This window comes from Passer domesticus, chromosome 7 (assembly GCF_036417665.1).
Source record: "Passer domesticus isolate bPasDom1 chromosome 7, bPasDom1.hap1, whole genome shotgun sequence".
In the NCBI taxonomy this organism is placed as follows: Eukaryota; Metazoa; Chordata; class Aves; order Passeriformes; family Passeridae; genus Passer; species Passer domesticus.
This window is the reverse complement of record NC_087480.1, coordinates 8270057-8287847: the sequence shown is the minus strand read 5'-3', so window position 1 is coordinate 8287847 and position 17791 is coordinate 8270057. Positions and strand designations below refer to the sequence as shown.

General features: G+C 40.9%; 1 protein-coding gene across 9 annotated transcripts in view; it reads left to right on the top strand.

The window, feature by feature from the left end:
• IL1RAPL2 (interleukin 1 receptor accessory protein like 2) overlaps positions 1 to 17791 on the top strand; it is a 339644-nt gene that overhangs the window by 306703 nt on the left and 15150 nt on the right. For all 9 annotated transcript variants that reach the window (XM_064426729.1, XM_064426730.1, XM_064426721.1 and 6 more), the window contains 3 exons: positions 6067 to 6196; positions 12253 to 12398; positions 17524 to 17667. In XM_064426729.1, the coding sequence (XP_064282799.1) occupies positions 6067 to 6196; positions 12253 to 12398; positions 17524 to 17667 (420 nt within the window). The remainder of the gene's footprint in view (positions 1 to 6066; positions 6197 to 12252; positions 12399 to 17523; positions 17668 to 17791) is intronic.

The following is a 17791-nucleotide window of genomic DNA, read 5'->3' as shown; positions in this document are numbered from 1 at the left end:
TTGAGTATGTTGTATTTTCACTGGATCCAGTAATTCTCTTAGTCACTGAATTTCATGAGACTTTTATCTAAATGGGATAGCGTGGTTTAGCTAGGTCTGTATTCTGTAGAATCTACAGGTAAAAGAGGGGGGAAGAGAAGCCCAGGTACAGTAATTAGCTCTGTCTTTATTGATCTTGTTGAAAAAAGCAAAGCATGGAACCTCTGAGCAAGTGGTGCTGGGATATGGCTGGGGAAAATAAGGGATCATGAATCTGTGGTTTTTGTGAAGGTTTACCTAAATTCAGTAGTGGGTAAATCTGTGAAGAATTTCAGTGCCAGATAAGCAGGTGAGAGGAACAGAGGCTGAATCCCCTGATGTGTGAGTGGTCCTGCAGGTCTGTACTGGGAGAGGGTGGGAAATGGGATCAGCTCTGCTGGGTGACACAAGCAAACCCAAGCACAGCCTCAGCTGCCCCTGCCAAATACTGCAGCCTGCTCCAGGGCAGTGGTGAGCCCTGGACAGGGGTTTGTGCTTAGCAGCTCAGCCACAGGGCCGGGCTCTGATTGCAGGAGTGACCTTGTGTGGGCACCATTTGCTGCCGTGGCCACCTCACATGCCCAGCAGCAGCTCAGCCTGGTCAGCATCAGCCAGCCAAGGCAGGGCCATTTCTGGGCTGGGCTGCAGCCCCTCCATCTGCTGCTGGCTCTGCTGTCACTGCCCAGCCCAGGAGAGCAGCTCAGAGGTTGTCATTGCAAGGCACTTGGAGACAATTGGCACTCTCTGCATAGAACTACCACACACAGAGATTGTTTTTCATGAGTCAAGGTCTGTGCTGCCCCTGACATTTGTTTTGTGGATAAATTGCAGGCATAAGCTCTGTCTCCCATATCTTCTTATCCAGGATGTCCTTCTGAAAGAAAAGGAAATGTGTTCTTTACTTCAGGGTTGTATACAACCCAGCCTTGCCTTGCCAGGGGAATTTAAATCACTCTGCTGCTCTTTGGCCACTTTCTAGCACTTGTAAAGCATATTAGAACAATAATGTTCTTGTCAGTGACATGGTGATTTGCCTTGCAAAGCTCACAGCCTGGAAAGTCAGCTTGGATTCTACAGACAGTCTGCAGAATGCACTTACTGAGAAGTGATAAGTAACCTGCCTTTGCTGTCCTCTGTCTCAGCAAAGGAAAGAAACAAAGCCCATGAAGTGCCTGTAAAACTCTGCATGTGTCGAGTGGGAAGCTGCTCCTTTGGCAGCACCCAGTTCTCTCCTAGTCTCTCAGGGACAGAGACACAAGCACCATTACCAGAGAGGAGCTCCAATATGCAAATACATGGATAAGAGGGACTTGGAGTGTTGGGCTGACCCTCTGGTTGCACTGCACACTCATCTGCCCTGCCATGCGTGGCAGCACACAGCCCTGCAGTAGATGAAAGCAGGGGATTAGCACCCCTTTGGAGTGGAAGATGTAAATCCAGCTAGCAATGTGTGCAGGTCTGACTTTTGGTGTTGCTTAGCACAAAGGGAGACCTTAGGCATTTTCAGTCAGTTCTGCCACTAGGTGGGAAGGCTCACCTGCTCCAGTTCAGGCTTGTTGAGAGCAATATCTGGCTCAAAAATGCGAGAGAAAAGGAAAACCAATTCATATTTCAAGACAAAGGAAAAAACTGCATCCAGGGATTCACAGATACTTTGGCTGCTTGATGGGGTTGCTCTGAGATGGTGTGCTCTGTGAGTGAAGGTCTGATTTGCTGGAAGCAAATTCTCTGATGTGGGATTCAAAACTACAAAATACACCTGCCTGGGCAAAACAAGTGAAAAAGAACAAACTATCCATCTGCATTAAAAAAAAAAAAAAAATCCAGAAAAATGCCTTGGCATAAGCTAGATGTGAAGAGCCTTTGCCTTCCATGCTGGCCAGTCACCCAGCCTTGGCATTTAAGTTTTTAAAAGACAGAACAACTTTAGGTATTTTAAGCTTCAGTTACTTTATGCTTGAAGCATGTCTCGTTCAAGAGAAACTGTGCTGCAGAATTTGTGATTCTCTGTCAAAGCATGCTGGCCCTGCATTAAGCACATTCCGAACCATTCCTGACTAAATTCTTTTGCAGACCCTTTTCCATCATTAGCCAGTACTCCTAACACCATCAGGCAGCTCTTCTGCTTGAATAATTGCTTTTTGTGGAATTCTCATTGCCAGAAAAAAGTTGTTTGAATGTATGGTGGAGTTCACACAGATTTACTGTGAAAATGGGCAGGCGAAAATTGTACAATGAGATTTAGCAATAAATTTTTTTACTGCCAGTGGTTGTGTCTTATCAGCTGGGAGTTGCAACAAGCCTGCTTGACTGACAAGGTAGGGAGAAAAGCTACACCAGAGACTTCTGCTGAACCTGGTCCTTTACTGATTCAAGGTGACCCCAGCAAAGCAGAAGACAGTGATGTCTGCAAACAAGCTTTTCTACTTTCTTTCCGTGTTTCTTCAAACACTCTCTTAACTGTTGATTCATTAGAAATTCACAAATAACTTTCTCTGTTCCTCAGCTAATTATTTTATTAAGTGTAAAGGCATCTGAAATGTCTGTCTGATCTGAACAGAATCCATCTGTAAATGGAAAACTTGTAGGATACTATTCATTCCAGGAATTTTGATGTTGTTAATTAAATGATGCAAGGGGAATATTTTTTAATAAGACCAATTAGTAGTGGAACTACTGAAGGTCGTGCAGAATAGCAGTAATAATGTGCAAAAGTTTGGGCCTTACACAAGATGAATTTCTGGAATTACAAATTGCCTGCTACTTCCTTCTGCCTGGAACTGTGGCTCAGTGTAATATTGCATGGCTTGAAGCCAGCCCTAAAACCAGGACCTGCAAAGGGGCACTTTCCATGCTCAGTGCCTATTTCTCCATATATTGAAGGATACATTTAGGGACCATAGAATTCAGACTCATTTTTAGTAATGCAGTACTTGGGGGAGAATGTAGTGAAACATGCCATGTTCCTTTCTGGGTGGGGATGGTTGGAGTTCCCTGAAAACCAGCAGTAACAGCTTGTTGCTGTAGCTGTGTGGTGATACAGCAGGAGGGAGGAATCTCCCTTACTTTTGCATATGGAGGCTTATTTTGGGAGATGGAGTGGTTCTGCAGGGAAGTCAGTGTTACCTTTCTGATGGTGTCCCCCTCCCAGATGCAAAAGGAGCAATGAGAGTTATAAACCAGAAGCTATTTCAGAAGCTATAGAGGTGTGAGATGTCCTTACCAGCTTGAAGAGTATCAGAACTGCAGGTGAGAGTTGGAGTTTGGATGGGCCATTGAAGTATCATCAAGCCCCCAGTTCTTTCCATTCCAGGACAGATCAGATCAACCCAAACCTGCATTATTCTGCTACTGAGATAAAAATTATTTGTTCCATGAGAAAAGTTGTTCATGCCACCCTCTGATCAGTGATGGGTTTGCAGATGAGATGAACTGTGAGGTTTTTCAGGTGTTGCTGACTCCAAACTTTGCACTGTGAATACAAACTCACTCCAGATTTTTCTGTTCATGGTATTAGTTTATTTTGCTAGTTTCCCTGGTGGCAAAGCTGGGAAATAGATCTGCCCAGGCACATTCAGAGCATGCAGGTTGTCATGGTAAAGGTTTCTGATGCTTTATATTGGGTTTGTTTATTACAGAAGCTGTCTACCAACAGCTGGAGTTTTTAAGTTTTCCTATCTGCGTAGAAAACTTCATATTTCTTCAAACCAGACATTATTACCTCAGGGTATTTACTCTGCATGTATAGAAACCTTAGACTCTCCTTGGAATATTTTCATTTCTCAGGGCTTGTTTTTTTAGGTAAACATCTGCTGGTTTGAGGAAAATTACATTCTGTAAGATATTTTGCCTGTAACACTTAATGTCCAGCATGGTGTGCCAGGAAAAGGGCAAATACTGTCAATGCTGATAGATCTCGTCTATCCTTTTAGTTTTCACATTGCTACAATGTCTTTTTCCATTAATATCAAGCACGGACTGAGCAGCCACACACTAGGAATCACCAAGTGGTATTTAAAAAGATGTGTGTCGTGACTCCAAGGCAAGCAGACAAAGAGACCTCACACCATGCAGGCATTCAGCACATTGGGAAAAGGTGAGGTGGATACAGCCAGAGGCTCCAGTTGTCCCCTCTGCCCATGGAGGACACACAGCACTCACAGGGTTGGGTGAGCCTGTAGTGGAATTAAATGTCTGCCTGGAAGTGTTTCAGACTCTTCATTAGTTACTGAAGTTTGGAACTTTCTCTGTGTTGTAGGATGTGCAGATAATTGAATATCCACCCTTCTTCTCTCTTGTATGTCTGGTCTAGTTGTGTAATCTGCCAGCATCTCCACGTGTTCAGGGGCCAGCTGTGGTGCCAGAGTTCATCGTGAATATGGAGATAATGAAAGAGTCTGGAAAACATTTTCAGGATAAACATTTTCTATTTTTGTCTTTTGCTATTTGAGAAACAGAGACTCAAGTGCAGCCTTTAAATCTTTTCTTGCTGTATCCTAATGTTTCAAAGCAGTTGTAATTTTGGATCTTGACTTGGAAACAATTTAAAGGCAGCTGATTTTCTGTGTTTGGGAGTGCTGTGCTTCCTGACTAATCAGACTCTTTAGACATGTCTTAAATTGGGCACTGAAATAATAGATAGACAAGTGCAAGCAGTTGACTCAGCTCTATGGGGGCTTAGGCAAAGGCACTTTAACACTCAGCTCTGATATGCTCTGAGTGTGCACACAGCCAGTTATCACTCCTGGGCTGACAAGAGGTGAATAATTCAGGCACAGCAAGTCAATCATGGGAAGCTATTAGCCCATACCAAGTGGTGTGCTCCAAATGATTAGCCCCTTCTGGAAAAGTGTAGGCCTCTTCTATATCAGCCAAGAGTCTCCTGCTAACAGAGAATACCTGACATAGTAAAACACTTCTTTCAAATACAGTCAAATTCATTATTTAGGCTTTCCGTGCTTCCTTGAAGCCCTGAAAGATTCAGCAGGAGTCTCCACTGACATTAAATGAGGTCTGTTCTCCCAGCTAAGCTGCTGATTCTACACCTGCTCCAGAACCTGGAGCGTCTATGTGAAGTAAAATAGGCAAAGAAAAGTGGGTGCAGCAGCTGTATCTGCATACCAAGGGAATGGGCATGGTTCTTCCAAATTGCCTGATTTGTTGGAGGTTTTTGTGTGTTCTTTTGTTTGTTTTTGTGGTTTTTGTTTTCTTTTCTTTTTCTTTTTTGTTGTCTTCTGCAGGCAGACCATCATCTGTCCTGGCAGTGTAAGCACATTCCTGGACTACCTAGAGCAGTGAAAACTGTAGCCAGACAAAAAAAAAAAAAAAAAAAAAAAAAAAACCACACAAAAAAAAAAACCAACAAAAAAAACCAGTAAAATGCTGAATTTTTAAAAAGAAAATAAATTTGAATAATTTCCAACTTTTCTTTTTTCTTTTTTTTTTTAAGTATCTTTTAAGAGGTGAAAGGAAGAATTCTTTACTCTACTGCTTCAATAATACTTTGAAGTTTGGTCCTTAGCCAAAAGCCTGTTGACAGTAACATCAGTGTTGGGCTGACTGGAATCATGTATTTCTTGGGAGTCTTTGAAAGCTCTCTGAGCAGCTCACCAAGGAAGGAATTATTCCTCTGTCTTTATGCATAGATAAGGAGCAGTAATTCAGTGATTTACCTGCCTTTTAGGGACAAATCTCTAAACCTGGTAGAGATCCAAGGAGTGTGACAGGGAAGTCACCTCTTTCTTTTTAACAGCCAGTCTGGTGTCACCTTATGTTGCCACCATTTTCATACCTTCTCATTGTTCATGTACTGTTTTTCTCAGAAAAAAAATGAATGGCTAACCTCAGAGTTTCATTTTACACCTATTTCCTGTAGATGTAAATCAACATCACTGTTTTTCCCATGGTTTATAGTTATTCTTTCTTTTTTTTTTTCTCCTCCAGTTTTTTGTAAGGAGGTTTATCTGAGGTGTTGATATTTCTTACAATAATTTTCTCACTAGTAGCTATGACAAAGTCTCTAATCTTCTCTCTTCCTTTTATCTTCAGGAAATCCACTGACTGTGGCCTGCAAAGCTTTCTTTGGATTCAGTGGAGAATCAGGCCCCATGATCTACTGGATGAAAGGGGAAAAATTCATAGAAGAATTAGAAGGTCACATTAGAGAGGGCGAAGTCAGGTACTTTTTGAATTATTTACTATTAAAAATACTGTATGTCCCACAAGCCTGTTGAGCTGACAAGTTTTTAATTGAAAGTGGAAATCATTTCCTGTCCAAAGAGTGATGGATGACTTGGAGCCAGGGCTGTGTGAGTTGCTCCCTGTCCTTTGTAGTGAGGACACTAAAGACAGAGTAACTTATGCCTGAAAATCTGTTACCAAATTCCCCTGATGGTTGGAGGCTGAAACATCTCCTGAGTGTTCTGGGGGTTGATTCTGCAAGGGAATGGTGCTGTCCCATGGGACCTGCCTTGGCAACATGACATCCATTCCAGCACCACTGTTAATCTTGAAGACAAATGGGCTCCTGTCAAAGCCACCACACTTTTTCTCTTCTCCTGAATGTGTTTTGTGTGCGTGTGATCCAGCCCTCAGTGTGCCTTAACCTGAGCCTTCAAGAGTCAGCATTTGCTCCTCCAGGCCTAACACACAAGGGAGAGGAAGGAGTGGCTGTGTCCAATATCCAGCTTGTTCTGGGCTTTTTCCCAGGTGCTGGTTATCATTTGATGTAAGTTGTAAAGAAAACACACTTGTATCCCCATGAACTTCCATGGAATTTGCACCTAACAGCACCTTTCTCTCCTCCCTAATAATTACCTGATTATTGTTCTCTGAGCAAAGATTAAGTTATGGTTTTACTGTGGGCAAGGTGGTCCCAGCTCCTATAGATACAATGAATATCAGTTATGATACAATGAATATGGATTATAAAGAAAGCCAAGGTCTTTTCACTTTCCAGTGCACATTTTTTTATCTCATGTCTGAGTTTTTTGTTTCTTGTAAAGGGGATTTTGGAGAGCAAGAGGAGAGAGGTCCCTTTGCATTATTACTTGATCAATAATGTGAAGTTCAGCCACTTAGCCACGAGTTGTTAAGATACACTTAATTGCACACAGATTAAATTTATCTTATATTGCCATTGTGCTTCTGACCACAAAAAGCAATTATTGGAAACTTCTGCCATTGTAAGTAATCAGCACTTAATGGCATTGTGTTCTCTCTGGTGTGTTTATATATGAACAGAGTGATTTTGGTCATGTTCTTCCTCTGCATCAGGACAATTTGAGGTTTGTATTTAAAGAGTGCTCCAGCTTTAGCACAGTTCAAAACTTTTCCTTTATTAGTGAAACTGAGTTTGAAAAGGCTGTTACTTGTCCTTTGTTGTGCCATCTCATTGCACATTCATGTTTCAAACTAATTTTGTGACAAGTTGCTTTTCTCATTCCATTAAAGTGCTTTGACTCAGTTTACAGACCTTCACAATTCACTGAATCTTCTCTTCAGCAAAGCTACTTATCACCTACCTAATCTCCTGTGATCACTGCCAGCATTTGAAACAGCATTTTCCAAAACACACTTCATCATTAGCAGCAGTACCCCAGTCCATCCCTTTTTTTATTTAGAAGTAGCTATGGCAACTGAAGTAGTAACTTTTTGCAAATTATTTTTTGCCCATAACAGCTCTTGTTTTTGTATTCCAGTACAGGTATGCTGCTTCAGGGGAACTAAGCAGCACTAATTATTCTGTCAGTGCCCTGAGGCAGCCCACATCTTCCACCCTGATGTATTTATTGATGTATTTAAAAATTGTCATGTGTGTTTCAAATTTGATGAGCCATGGTGAACTTGCTGGTTAGATGTCTGCCTAATCAGTTTGCTTCTCTATGGTGTTACTGGGGCATTTTATTTTGAGAAGCTAGGAGTAGTACAGAATTGTTACAACCAGAACAAGATACTCCCTGGGCTGTTCCTTTGGTACATTTCAACTCTGCATCCCCTTTCTTGAATTAGTTCACAAATTTAGTAGCACTCTGAATTGATGGTGCTGTCCTTACCCTGGGCTGTGCCCATCCATTGTGTTGCTGGATTTTCTGTGCATGATGAGAGCTCAGGTTTGCAAATGACATGTGGGAGCACAAACCACCATCCCCAGTGTGCAGGGTTAACACTCACTGTGCTATCATGAAAGCACTAAAATAAGGATGCATGTGACCTGAGCATTCTTGTTCAAATCCAATCCATGGAACTGGGTTTTGGTAAGCACACTTCACCAAGAGTGGTATTGGTGTCACTCTGGGCTTCTCAGTATTTATTAGACCTTTTTACAAAGCTTCATGGTAAAAAGTAACTCAAAATATTGCAGGACTTGGAGGCAATGACACCCTGTCTGAGCTGCCCCCTTGTCTTCCCTTGAATTAAGATCCCCAGGTGTTAGACATGCGTGGGGGGAAGGAGGAAGAGACTTTGCTTGCCAGCTGGATTTTTCACAGCAGTAATAAAAATGTCATGTAAATTGAACCAGAGTTATTAAAGAAGGAATCAGAGTCTTTAAGCATGTCTGCAGAGTTGTCAGTTGTACCTAATTATCCAAGCAGCCCACAGCAAGTTTCAACACCGGCTCTCTGCCATGGCAAAGTATTTTCAGACATAAATGTTGCTCTCTCAGCCACCTATGAGTTACTTTTTTGGATCTTCAACAGGCAACACCGCTGAATAGTAATAATGCTCATCTTGTAAAGTGTGTTTGTCCTTGTTTTGTCTCTCTTGTCCATTTTTAAAGTAGAATAAGTTTAACTCATCCTAGAGGCATGAAAAGAGGTGAATGGAGACATTTTGAATGGCAGCCTTATTTCTTCTGATTGATTTATCATCCACACAAGCCAACAGATGGTTATGAAATGCTCAGACAAGACGAGGATGTTGTTTTCTGTTAGGAGGGGGTGCTGGAGGCAGCAGGCACAGCTCCCATAGCTGATGTGCTGGGTACTTTGCAGAGAAGTATGGAAGCAACAGCTCTCTCCTGAAAAGCTTACACTACTCAAGTAGACAAATTCAGGGCAGAGAACAAGAAACACAATGCAGGAAAGAAAGAGGGAAGGTCACTGTCGTGCTGCCAGTTGAACGACTTTGCTTTGGAGAGGTGCTTGTGTACACACAGAACTTTCCTTTCATCTCCAGCTGTTGTCAAGGAATAGAAGGAAGGGAGTAGACTTCATAACCCTGTTCACAGTTGAGATCCTCAGCTTTATAAATAATGAAAGTTTCATTTTTGCTAATCCCAGCTCTCATGCAGGTTAGTAAAGGTTTGCAATGGATGCCTCTGTCTTGCAGAGAGACCCAAGTGAAGCTTTCTTATGGACTTGTTATCTCTGGTCATATAAAGACTGAACATTTTGGGAAAATATGGTATCAAAGTAAAAGTGTTTTAAATTCAGATTCAACTTAGTGCATACAAGCACTGGGAAAATATGATCAAGGATTTGAAAAATCCAAGCCATTGCATAATTTTAAAAGAAAGCATCTCTATTCTGTAATGACACTTCCTTTTTAAAATTCATATTCTTACCTGAAAATTATTCACTAGACAAAATGTTTTGTTTCAGATCAAATAAAATGCTTCAACCTGAAGGAAAAGAAAGCACTGAGTGTTGTTTTTACATCACCCACCTTTTATTTCTCTTTTTCCATCCTGTTTGTTGTGAGTTGTCAAGCACCATTGATTTAGCTATGCATTAAATGTCGTAATTACTCTTACAGTTTGTTCAGCAACCCAGAAAGAGTGAGTTATTGTTTTGTCAACTTGTGGGAGCTGGCTTGTGTTGACAGTGATGCTCGTGAAGCTTCCCCCACCTCAGACAGGGACAGAGATTCATGTCTGGGTGTGCACCAAATGCTGCTGCACCCTTAAGGTCTTACTTGTTGAGATTGTATTGTGTTCCGTGTTCTCTGAACTAACAACAACAATTAATTAGTCAATGCAATTAATTAAGGGCTGCATTTGTGTTAAAAAAATGCAGGTGACTAGCTGTGCATTTCTGTGGCAATAATGTAAGTGTAGAGTAATGTTAAAAGAAAAAAGAAGAAAAATGAAAAAGCAGGAATGAAAGGTTTAACACCACTAAGGGCTTTCTACATTTTGCTGCCAGCATGATGCTTAAATGTTTGTCAGCATTTTTATGATAGATCCTACTCTATAGATTTCTTTTGCTAAAAATTGCTATTAAAAGATATATAGAAAAGAATTCTCAGTCCAAATATATTGAATATTCTTTTTTTTATGAAAGCTCATCTTTAGCTGATTATGTATTATTTAAATTTAGGTTAGGGGTCAGTTATTTCATCTTGCATACATGTAGTTTAGATATAGATAAAAATAAGTCTCTTTTATCTTAACTGTAACCTGTCTCCATTATTTTCTGAGTAAAATATCCTGATTACAATAAACAAGAAAATCTGAACATTTGCAGAATGCTCCAGATTAGTTTCCCAGATATCTTCTCTGTTAATGATTATATTGTTCCTTACTGCATGATTGGTAGACCAAAAGTTTTTGGGCATATTGTTTACCAGCCAAGTAGCTTTCCTGAGTCTTTATATAGATATAGCAGAATAATAGGTAAATGAGAATTGATTTATCTCACTCCCAGTGAGATTTAGGCTGAGTATGCAAATGGACTAGGCTTTCTGAGGAGGTTGTTTTCTGGCCAGAAATTGTGCAAATTTAATCTTTCTTCCATTATTTCACTACTTGGACTCTGGACCAGAACTAAAAAAAAAAAAAAAAAAAAAAAAAGATGCAATTCAAGTTTCTAAATTCAACACACACACACACACACACACAAACACACACCACCCCCCTGTTTTTAAACTGTTTTTCCACTCACTTTTTTGCAAGTTTTGCTGCCACAGTGAAAGAGGCTGAATTGTTGTGGATGCTCCTGTGCCTCTTCTGAGTTATTGCAGAGATGTGTTTCTAGCAGTCAGGCTTGCATTTTTGACTGTCTAGTGCAATGCCCTCAGACTTCTCTTTTGATTTGTTTTCAGTGTGTTTGGAGTTCCATGGATGTCATGTGAAATCATGTACATAAGGAAATGTGTGTGCTCACAATGTCTTTGGTTTATAAAAGAGAAGCTTGGGGTTTGCCATTACTGACAGTTGTGAATGTCTCCAGCAGCAGTTTCCATCCAGAGCAGGCAGCACTCTGGTTCATTACTTCCCATCCACTCTTCTCCTTTTGGTCTTGGGAGAAAATATTTCTTTTTTGGTGACCCTGGGTTTTATTTCTGCCTTTACCTCACAGTGCTGTGCTGTCTTTTCAGAGAAGAGACTCACTGAAGTACCACTGCAGTGGGGAGTTCACAGGTGACTGTGAGGGCACCCCACATTTTCTGTTTACCTTCCTGTGCAGCATTACACAAACAGGATCAAATTAATCTGGTGGATTTTACTTGACATTACATTTCCCTGTTCAAAGGAGCAGCAACGTTTTCTTGAGCAAGTGATAAGCCCTATGAGAGAATAGGGTATTGTATTTTTAGACTTAATGTCAGCAGCAGAAAACGTGCATTTACTTTGCATTCTTTTTAATGTTCACATGAGAACAATGACATGAAAAGGCTGTACCTCTGGCCTGAAAGTCTGCTAGAACTTTTATTCCGTTTGTGGGGATTTGCACGTCTCCTCTTTCCTCTCAAAGGAGCAGAGAGCTCTTATTCTTGACACTGTTTCCCTTAAAAGTCAGGATCTAGCCCCAGAAAATAGAGGAAAATTCCAAAGACTAGGACAGCTCCTTTTGTTGGTTTTCCACACTGAATTAAAATGTATCACAATACCCAGCCTGTAAATTGCCCTGTAATTTGTTCACTGATGGCTTAGTAGCACATCCTGCTTCTGGAAAATGGGTATTTGTCACTTCTTTTAAAAGAAGGATTGTTTTTAGCATTTAATTCTGATGGAGCCAAGAAAGAAGCCACACATATCCACTGTACCCATGGCCACTCTTCCTGCACTTGGTTCAGCTCCTCACTAGACATGGCAGGAGAAAAACCCTTCTGGTGGTCATGGAAAATGCCTCTGTGAAGCCTCTGTCAGGCAACATGAGTCTTATTTTAAGTCCTTCTCCAGGAGTGAAGAAGGCCAATGAATATTGTCATGTGCTGAGAAATCACATTGCTTTTGGGAATCTGCCATCCATATTAATTCAGTTAAAGCAAAGGCTGCATCCTTCCTTTCAGACTCCTCAGAGAACATCTTGGAGAAAAAGAAGTTGAGTTGACATTGATCTTTGATGCTGTGGAGGAGGCAGACCTGGCTAACTACACGTGTCACGTGGAGAACAGAAATGGACGGAAACACGCCAGTGTTCTTCTGCGCAAAAAAGGTAATTTTGTCTTTTTTAGTTATCTGTGACCTCACCTGCCTCAGCAGCAACACATCCATCAAGGTCCTGCTGACCTCTCTGAGCCAGGCTGGACTCCTGTGTGCCTGCTTGGAGCTGAAGTGTGCTTGTGTACAGCTTCAGTTTACCATTTGTGGGGAAAAAAATCATGGATTGTTCTTTGGTGTCTAGAAAATTGGCCTTGCAGGTGGTGCACTTGCCTGGAATACAGTCACCCATAAGGCACCAAAAATCAGGGAAGGTATTTTGGACTAAACAACCTATGAATTTGACCCAGAACTGACTAACTAGGCCAGTTAAAACTTACATTTCTTAGAACAGGTGCCCTGGCAGTGAGGTCAGATGTTCTCTTGTTTCTCTACTTCCTGGCTTTGTGTTTTAAATTGAAAACTTTAAGCTGTCTCCATGCGTTTTGATTTCTAACTGCATCAGCAATGAAGACCTGCAATGGGAGCTACAAATACATGGAGAGTTACCCCATCATGGTTGTCTTGCTTGATCCTCAATGAAGTTCCTGAATGGAGAACAGCACTACTGAAAGATTACCTGCAGCAGAAAGGAAACTGGATTTGAATGTGCCAAATTTAAAAGTGCTGCTGTGCTCTGTGTTTGAAAAAGTCACTATCAAGGGAGTGTAACAATATCTCATGGCAGTTCTTCTGTTGTTTGTTCAATCAGCTCTCCTATTCATAAGTGGGCTGACATTTAGGTTGGATGCTGGTCTCTCTGAGATCAGTGTATTAGGAAACATAAAAACTGTAAGATAGTAATTGTTGGAAAAGCAAAGAAAGGTTTCACCCTTGGGACAAAGCTGTTATGTGAAACCACAGAACATCAGCACAGGAGATTGACTCAAGAGTTGACACAGTATCCAGACCTCTGCCATCACCCTTGGATGTAAATTATTTTGCCAAAAAAGGAGAAGAATTGTTTTCATGAGGCAAACCTGAAAGCTCCAGTCCTTTGTGTGCTTTCACTGTGGCAAAGTTGGAATAAAGGAATGATGATCCAGCTGATCATTCTACTATCTACTGCAAACTTCCATGCAGGGGGCTCTGCAGAGGGACCTGGACTGGCTGGGTCCATGGGCTGAGACCAGCTGTGTGAGGCTCCACAAGGCCAAGTGCTTGGTGCTGCTCTTGGCTCACAACCAGCTCCAGGCTGGGGCAGAGGGGCTGGAGAGCTGCCAGGTGGCAAAGGATGTGGGGATGCTGGAGCCACCATCCCTGCAGGGGTTTGAAAGCCATGTGGCCCTCGTGGACATGGTTTAGTGGTGGGCTCAGCAGTGCTGGGTTAATGCCTGGACTCAATCATCTGGGAGGGGTTTTCCAACAGAAACAATTCTACAATTCTGTGATCTAAACTGACACAGGTTGTCACAGCTTTAATTAAGGGATCTGGTCATCATGATGAAGGATTAGTGTCTAGTGCAAAAAGCATTCTACCTTTCCTTCCACTGAACCTCATAAATATTCAACTGATAGTAAGTATATCTCTTTGGCACTGGTAAATGTTCTGCTATGTGCATATAGTAGAATAACAAGCTCAATTTATTTATAACAAAAAAATGCAGATATTTCAGAGCTCTGCTGGAATTATGGAAGAAGCACTGCTGAATACAGAATTTGGAGGTGGAAAGGATCACTTCGCAGCTACTATTTCATTTCCCTCTGCACTGTGGCTGTAGAAAAGTTATATTCCCCTCAGGCACTCTCAGTAGTTGATTTCCAGGCTATTAAAGTGTCATTTAAAATAACCACTGTATTTTACTGTGTCCTTTGACTGCCTGTCCTATTGTCCTGTTTGTTATTTATTAAGTTCTCACAAATATTTGACCAAACTTTTCCTTTCTGCAACTTGATTTAATTGCTTCTTATCCTAACTTTCTCCAGCTTAGATTTTACTGTAGATATTCATGAGTCAGGAAATACTACTGTATTTGCTGAGCTGGGACAAGATTTAGGGCAGGACTTGCGGAAAGCTGTTGCCCAGCATCCTTTGTGTGTGTCAAAAAAGGGATTTCTATTGCAATGTGCTGCAGCACAGATCTCTCAGTCAGAGAAATCCCCCTCCCTGCAAAGTCTTACGTCTTAAGAGCTGTATTATCTGTGTTTGACAAGAGGCACTTCTAGCTCTGTTTTGTCTCCAGACCTGCCCTCTGTTATAGTTTTTTTTCTGGCTTGGATGAAAAACAGGAATAAACCCAAAATCTAAATTGCAGATGTTGTGTAAGATTTTCTAGAGTTCTTGTTCTGACATCAGATGGTTATTTTTAGCACATAATTTGCTTTGAAAAAAAAAGAAAAATTAGCTTTTCAAATGTTTCAGGCAAAATACATTAGTGACTGTATTAGTGATACAGTCCCCACAAACCCTCTGGAGAATACAGGAGTGGCTTTTTGCACAGCTCAAGTGTAGCAATAGCCCCAGAAGCATGTGCCATCATTTAGGATTATTTTTATTTTTTGGAGTTTTCACCTGAAAAAGAACCAAATCAAGTTTCAAACCCAAAGCTACCAATGCAAAGGCAGAGTCAGAGATGCTCCTAAGACCTGAACACAACTGTCTGCTGTCACATTCTTCTTTACTGACTTAATTCAAGACCACATTTTTACTTGCTCTCAAGCAGTTCAGAAATAAGTTCTGGACAATCCTGGGTTTGGTTTGCTTTTATTTTTTTTTTTTCTCCATGCTGTCCTAACATATTTGCTGCTCAAATAACATGGAAATGCAATATACACCCAGTTGTCCCTTAGTTGTGGGAATAGTTCAGGATTCCCTTCAAAAGGGTTTGAAAACAGTCCAGTATTTCATGACTGGAGTCTACATAGTCTATAATATAACTGTTCTGAAAGATAAATAACTTGTCAGAAACCGCAGAATAAAGTCAGATCATGCTTTTAGTGGCAAGAAGTAGTGAATTGAGATAAAAGTAAATATTATGATGACTTTTCTTCATGATTTTTTAGAGACTGCCTTTAATTAAGACATGTAAGGAACTAATTTTGGGGGGGTGTGAGTTTGATACTGGTATATCACTAAATTATGAGGAACTTCTGAAATGTAGTTGTCTCTCACTTATTGGGTATTAATGAGACTTTTGCTATTTTAAAGACCGTGATCCTCTGAAATATGTGTAATACATTGTGGCAAGGTCCTTCTACATTATTTTACATTAGAAACTATCAACATTATTATTTGCTATTTTTCAGTCACTCTTACAGCACAGAGACCAGATTCAGCTTCTTTTCCAGTGTTGGATATGCTGCTTCCTTATTTGTCTCAGTGAGAACCACTTGAGGAGGAAGGAATTAGATGTCAAGGCTAAGTAGAGTAGGCAAAAAATTGAACATCCTGGGTTTTTCTCATTGCCTCCACTTTGGAATGGAGATAAGGAGAGCTCAAAAGCCTCAGCTTTTCCCTCCTTATGTCTCCCATGTACTCTAGGAGAGTTCATGGGGCAGAAGAATATATATTGGACATGCAAAAGCTGATCAATTCTGCCTTTCAAGATGGATTTTGTGGGTTTGCTTAATACCCTGCTATTCCCCCCACCAAAATGGGCACAGCTCTGTGCTCCTGTGTGGGCTGCAAGGCTCAGCATTTTCTCTCCTTCCAAGCTGTTAGTTTTGCCATCATCTCAATTTCCTAGAAAAAAAGATTCAGTACAATTTAAAAAAAAAAAAAAATCCCCTCAAAAGTGATTTTAACCAACTCTGCTCTCCATTTGCCTAGATTTATCCCCCAGAGGATGCAGGCTTTATCATGCCGTGTAGTAAAAGTCCCATGAATTCCCTGTGTTGTCAGAGAGATTAAATAGCTATTATAATAGACTTTTTCCATCTATTAGTCCATGACTTCTTGCCAGACACACATCAGAGATACTGTAAACTGGGAATAGCTTGACATCTGATGTTAATTATTGAAATAGAAGGCATGGTGAGGCAAAAATAACCCCCAAAGATACACAGCTAATTTGCTTTTTATCTTGAAAGTGACACAAATGACATATGAGTAATTCTTTTCTGACCAAAGTTTTAGAAGCGTAAAGATCACAAGAACTTTGTCCCAGCTATGTGAGTTTGGAAACTTCTGGCTGTGTTTGTCACAGCAGCAAATATCTTCATGACGTCTTATCTGAACCAATACAGGCTGGGAGAGTCAAATTGTCATCCTGTGTCTTTTATGGCTAAGTAATATGCCAGGTGGTGTTAGGAGCAATATTGCTTTCAGAGGACATTTGAGGACAAGAGCAATGCTGTTCAAGTTAGTCCCTTGCATCAGATGGAGCTCTGGACTGGTATCCAAGGGGTTTATCCCTTTTGTCATTGGTTTGCTGAATGACCTTGAACATGCTGTTTCTCTTCCCTAAGCCTGTTTCCCCAGCTGTAAAAGATGCATCAGTGTGTCTGGATGCATTTGTGAAGTTCTTCGAGTTCTTGTGATGTTTCCTAACAAAAGCATCTGAGTAGAAAATTTTAGCTAGCACTAGGTCCCATTAAAGTATGATGTGAACTTTACAAATATGTGAGAACTGTGTTAGCAGCCATGACGAACCAAGCAGCTCTTTGCAGCCTGATGTCTCCTGGCTTCTTGTGTTATCTTGGGCTTCCTGCAAGCCCAATTCATTTTCCAGGGATCCAGCTGGAGCCCTGGCTTGGCAGCTCCCATCAGCTTGTCCACAGGCTTCACAAATAGAAAACCAAAGCTGTCTAATTTGGAGAGCATGGGACCAGACCCTGCCCAATCTGTCCTCACAAGCTGCATACAGCATTTGGTGCACTCTGCCAGTGCAGAAGTTTCAAACCCCACCAGCTCATTAAAAGTTGGTTACTCCTCTGTGTAAAATCACTGCTTCTTGTGTAGGAGATTTACATGTGTAGCTTCAAATGCATTCTGGATTTCAGATGGTTATTTCAGATGAGCAGTACATGGAGTAAATGAGTAAAATTAAATAATAGGCAATGGACAAAATTATTAGGCATTTCTAATGTTGTGGTGGTTGTAATTGGAAGTTGCATAATTTTATGTGGAATTGTACTGTGGATTAGAGAAAATACAGCTTGGAAAGATCATAACCTTTTTTGCCTTTCCTTGCGAATTTTAGATTTGATCTACAAAATAGAACTTGCTGGAGGACTGGGAGCCATCCTTCTTCTGCTTATTTTGCTCGTGACCATCTATAAGTGCTACAACATAGAGTTAATGCTGTTCTACAGACAGAACTTTGGAGGAGATGAAGCAGCTGATGGTAAGCAGTTGCACAGGAAACTCAATATATGCAATGGAAGTATTTCAGAGACCCAAAGTGGTGAGATAGAAATTAATCCTAAAAGATACCTGTTGCTAGTTTAAACTACTAAGCACCCAACAGT